The following is a 5365-nucleotide window of genomic DNA, read 5'->3' on the forward strand; positions in this document are numbered from 1 at the left end:
TGTGTCTGGTTAATATTCTAAATATAATTGAAGTTGGGGGTTTTTTGCAAAAAGGAAGAACTTTTTTTTTTTTACTTAAATTAGAAGTACATCTTGTGTCATTCGGTTGCCAAGGCGACAAGCCTGTTGCAATCATGCTGTATGTTTTGGTCAATGCATGGTTTCATCACAATGAGGCCAACAATGTTGGCCTCATTGTGATGATGATGGCAACATTTTTGTTGCCATCATAAAAGTTTGCCAATAACGGATTATAGCAAACACTTAAGTTTGGAGAAGAATGAATCGTTTTAAGATCATTGTTTCATCATACTTTTATGAACTACAATGAAATGGCTACATCTCCCAGCATGACGTGAGATATTGAGGGTTTAATTTTTTTATTTTAACTGAACGATCTCTACTAGATGAGCAGCCTGTTGAGCTTCTTTTGTTCCAGGAAACATTTGGGTCTGTCTCAGGAAATCGAGTCGTCACATGTGCTAAATACTACTCTTCCACATTTTGTCATGTTAAAACCAAAACTTTAATGGACTTTTTTTTTTTTACTAACAAGGTAATATGTAATTGAAAAATGAAAGGTCAAAAGATCTGAAAAGGTTTCATCTTGGAAATTGGGCGTACCAGGCAATGAGCAACATTGCATTGTTTAGCACATCAGTTACTTGGGGAGTGCCACAGGGTTTAGAGCTCGGCCCAATTAATTTTTACTAATGTATATCTGTAGTTAATATGCACTGTATAATGAACTGATTAGGATTAATAAAGTACATCTTTCCACAATAACATTTAACAGCTGATATGTTCCAAATAAGATCCATTGAAGTTTACAATTAAAATGTGATTAAAACCATGAATTCTTCTGCAAGAAATAATTTTAAAGCAGTTAAATTCCACTTATTTTATTGCATAGTTTAAACGATCTTTCAACCGTTTCCTCACCATTAATCACTTTCAAACATTTAACTGATTCTAAAAAAAACTTGCATAACCTTAATAGGCTATGCAATATCCAGAAAGAATATCACATATTCCTTTGGTTTATTAGAAGTACTGCATCTCCTTACAGTGCTACCTGAAGCAGCTGGAGTGGGTTTAGGAAATTCCTCTTAGAAATAGTAGAAAACATTCTTAAGGACACAAAGCAGCAACCTGAGCATTTCAGAAGCTATAAGTATGAAAACAAAAAGAATAAGAATCATTTCTTTGAGCGTAGCATTTGGTTAAAAACATGTATCCAAGTCACTTTGGTTCAAGATTAAAAAAGAGCATGTTTTACATTTTTGGGGTAAAAGGCAACATGTGAAGCGGAACAATCCAAGGTGGAGTCGGATTTAACAGGAGAAAATGTGCAAAACGGTGAGTTCAATCTCACTGACCGACCTTTTGTTCCCCCCAAAAAAAAAAAAAAATATATATATATACACACATCTGACATTTAGAAGAATAAAAAAAAAGGCTAACATTCATTTTTCAGTAACTAAAGGGTGCTGGTTTGAGTAGCTGCCACATTAGTGAGATAAATAACAGCAGCTGCTGATTGGTCCCTATGATGTGATCAGTTTGAAGCCCTGCTGGGTGTCCAGTACAGCTGGTGGGAACCAGTTCAGCTTGATTCTCCTCAGGTACCGCAGGCAGAAGCTGCAGACCCCCATCAGGTTGAGGCCGCCGCACCACACCGCCAGCTGCACCACCGGGTAGGTCACCCGGGGGAAGTACATGCTCCAGTGGTTGGTGACATCGCTTCCTGTCGGCAGGTGCAGCGTGTAGTCGCTCCAGTGCCTGGAGACGCCGTAGGCGGCTGAAATGGCCCGGCCCCTTTCGGACCAGCGGACGGCGCTGTTGGGGTTGCAGTTGTAGTCCACCCACTGAGCGGTAAAGTCGCCGAGGTGCGGGGGTTCCCGCCGCTCCGTGTCGCCGGCCCACTCGAGCAATGCACCCTGCACGGCCACGTGCAGCCCCTCCACGCGCCGGACCCCTTTCACCCAGGGCAGCGAGTGGTCGCAGTCCAGCACGACGATGAGGCGGGAGCAGAACTCCCCGTTCTTCTCCCTCCACCACTCCAAGAGCTGATCCAGGCGGAGGACGTCTCCACCTGAGCAAACGCACAAAACCAGATTAGAAATCCATCGGACATCTCAGGGCATCTGCAGGTTTCAGAAAGGCAAACGGAAGAGTTTTTAAGGCCTTAATAATGCCGCCTTGAATGTAATTTAAGACCAAAAAACTATAGGTTGGGCAATCCTGCTGGTTTCACCAACTCAAATTTAAGCCCCTAAAATCTTAAGACTATTTTGAATGAAGTTTAAGACCTGCATCATGACAAATGTACAAAAGAAAAAGTGTTTTATTCAGTAGTGTCAAGCTTTTTTTTTTCTTTTTGCCCAGAATTCACTAGCATTGTACATTTTGGGAACAGAAATGAGCCAGTGATGGACACAAAAGTATTCCAGCCAACATTCTGTAAAATACACTGAAATAATAGATGCACAAAAAGCTACCTAGTTAGCTTGCAAGCGTGTATTAGCAAGCTGCTGAGGCTAGTTAGCAGTAGCCTCAACTGCCTCAAGTCAGAACGCAGTGAAGATGTCTGAATTTAAGGCGTTTTAAGGCCTTAATTTTAGATGAATGAGTGTATGACTTTGTAAGGATGTGCAGACAAAAGGCAAAAAGCAGATCGAGACCGTTTCAGTTTGACGGACGTCCCACCTGCCAGGGCCCACTCTCCGCTACGATGTGTGTGGCCGCTGTAGAAGATCACGTATGTGTCGTGGCGAGGCCCGTCTGCTGTGCGGAGCTCCAAGAAAGACTTGATCTTCGCCTGCAGGGTCTCCAGGGTGATGCCGCTCGTGGAGTAGTCGCAACCGTAGTTTTCGATCAGGTGGCAGGCGAAGAAGCGCTGCACGCTGCTCAGCATGCCGGTGGAGCGCTTGTTCAGCTCCTGCACCTGGTCTGGCGGCAGCAGCAGGGGCTGGCCGTCGGGACTGACGGACCCAAACGGAGACGCATTATAAATTTAGTGGCTCTTACCGTTAGAACTAAGCGGTTTGGTTCTTTGCAGCCCCACCTACCTGCAGAAGTTGGTGGGGATGACCACAGCATAGCCCACGCAGGTCCCACCCAGACTGTTCCCGAGCTCGTAGAAGAGTCCGTGAAGCAGACACTCCAGGGGCAGGATGAGCAGAAACGTACTCATGAAGATACCGCTGGACTCCTGCCGACGGGTCACACAAGGCAAACGTGAATCTTATCAAAGGTCTTATGTTAAGAATTTTGATTCATCATTCTCACGATAAATTCCAATTAATGTTTTGTTTTTTGTTTAGAAAAAAAATTGTAATGCCACTGGAATGTTTTTACTATTGTCCCCAATGTTCGTTCAATGAGCGCATTGCTAAATAATTCAATTTGAAAATATGATGAAATGCAGTTGATGTGGGCAGTTTAGTGATACAGGTCACTCTTTCTGTGCCTGATACCCTAAATAAGCGTATTAGAAATGGGAATGTTTTTCAATAGCATTATTTGTGATTGTGGTCCCATCACTGCTGTGTCATGCGTCAGTTACCTTAAAAAGAAGCAATAAATATTGTCACTTTTGTTATAATAGTATCAAAATATCGCAATAAAACTTGAATCCCTAATCATGCAATTTTTTTCTAACTAAAGAATGCAATTTATCATTATAGAGCAATTTTAAAAAATTGAGGTAGAGGTGAGAATCTACAATACAGAAAATTTTATTTAAAGATGGATTCTGAAACTAAAATATGGATCTGAGCATCAGCACGCATCGATACTTTACAGTATCGATTGATACTGATACCGACTATTATTAATAGTCTAATGAATTATTGTTCCTACCTGCCAGCTAAAAACAGCCACAGCAACAGTGGACACCAGCGCGAAGAACACCAGGTCTGCGGAAATGAGGCAGAAGTGCCTCATGCCCTTCGAGGCCATGATCTTCTCCAGGCTGGAGTCCTCTGGGCCCTGCGTCCAACACAGTCTCTGGCAGTCACTGAGCTTGTTGTGAAAGCCCCACACAGTGATCACCAACACCATGTGGCAGATGGCCCAGAAGAACACGCACACCACAAAGCCCGGGATCACCAGGTACCACTGGTCCGAGTCCCGAAATTTCTGAGCCGCTACGGCGACGAAGGCCACCTCGATCGTCAGCAGAGGCAGGAGGGTCAGACGGCGCCTCAGACCGCTGGACACCAGGATGGGCCGCCAGCGCTCTATGACGGAAAGCCCGCTGAAGTAGGAGTCCAGCAGAGGGTCGCAGATGAGCTGGCTGAAGAAGCAGGCGAGAGCGAACGGGTTGGCGTCGATGCTCAGGCACTTCAAGAAGAAAATCCCGGTGATACATGTGAAGCAGGCGAAGTTGGGGAAGGCCAGGAGAGCCTTGGTCCGCAGGGTGATCATGACCGCACCGAGAGCCACGACCAGCACCATGACGCTCAGGGACTCCTTGAAGAGGAGCACCGTGCTGGCTGCCGCGAAGCCCGTCAGCTCCAGGCGCTCCGCGGAGGTGATGAAGGCGGGTCGGTACCGGGTGCAGCCCAGCAGCCGCTCCAGCAACGACCACAACGTCCTCAGAACCACGCTGGCCAGCAGCAGGTAGTTGGCCGCGCGCTCCTTGACGTCGGCCTCCAGGCCGGGCGGGTTGTGGAAGCTCAGGAGACCCAACAGGAAGCCGAACCACAGGTGCAGGAGACTCAGGCTGAGCCGCTCCATGTCGAAGAAATAGTACAGCACGCAGGCTGCTACGAGGACCAGCAGGGCCAGGATAAGTACTACAAGAACGATGTACTCCGCTGTTCCGACCCAGCGCGTGTAGAGACCCAAACTCAGGCCCAGAAGCAGGTTCAGACCGGACAGGTACCCGAGCCACCGGACCGACGACCACATGCTCACCTCCCCGTTGACCTCCTCCAGCCGGGTCATGGCTGCTTGGAGGCAATGGCTTAAACAGTACCGAAGGAAACGAAGCATTTCGATATAATTTCCCCCCGTTTTTAACGTAAAATAACCCCTTAAATTTTACGATTTAAACTTTGCTAAAATCCCGCGAGAGCACAGACTCCAGATTAGCTGGAGGACTTGTTGAGGTAAAACACCAGTAGCAGAGCGGCTAAAGCAAAGCCGTCACGCTCACGAGTTTACATTTCTAACTTAATGTTTCATTTCATCTGATATCCAGTAAAGTCAGAAGATCTAGCGGATACAACTCCGAAAAATAAGCCAAGACAAGTGCGAGAAGCATAGCAGTTTAAAGTTTGTCCTATCTAAACTTCAGTCAGATGACAACCGCCATGATTGTTTGCTCAGTACGGCAAGCGCTGAGGGTAAAAAAAAG

General features: G+C 46.0%; 1 protein-coding gene across 1 annotated transcript; it reads right to left on the reverse strand.

Annotated features, from left to right (window-relative positions):
- Window positions 1-886: 886 nt before the first annotated feature.
- On the reverse strand, window positions 887-5365 carry tmem168b (transmembrane protein 168b). Its single transcript, XM_081607821.1, has 4 exons — window positions 3865-5365; window positions 3072-3214; window positions 2710-2984; window positions 887-2095 (listed from the first exon to the last, which is right to left on the reverse strand). Exons 1-4 carry the CDS (start codon window positions 4999-5001, stop codon window positions 1548-1550), a joined length of 2103 nt encoding a protein of 700 aa, XP_081463947.1. The 5' UTR covers window positions 5002-5365; the 3' UTR covers window positions 887-1547.

Source organism: Poecilia reticulata, chromosome 6, assembly GCF_904066995.2.
Source record: "Poecilia reticulata chromosome 6, P_reticulata-male-v2, whole genome shotgun sequence".
In the NCBI taxonomy this organism is placed as follows: domain Eukaryota; kingdom Metazoa; phylum Chordata; class Actinopteri; order Cyprinodontiformes; family Poeciliidae; genus Poecilia; species Poecilia reticulata.

Coding starts and splice junctions, on each gene's coding strand:
- tmem168b (XM_081607821.1), bottom strand. CDS start 5,001: ATGCTTCGTTTCCTTCGGTACTGTTTAAGCCATTGCCTCCAAGCAGCC. Junction 2,985..3,071: donor ATCCCCACCAACTTCTGCAG/GTAGGTGGGGCT, acceptor TGGGTCCGTCAG/TCCCGACGGCCAGCCCCTGC. Junction 2,096..2,709: donor CGGAGAGTGGGCCCTGGCAG/GTGGGACGTCCG, acceptor GCGTTTGCTCAG/GTGGAGACGTCCTCCGCCTG.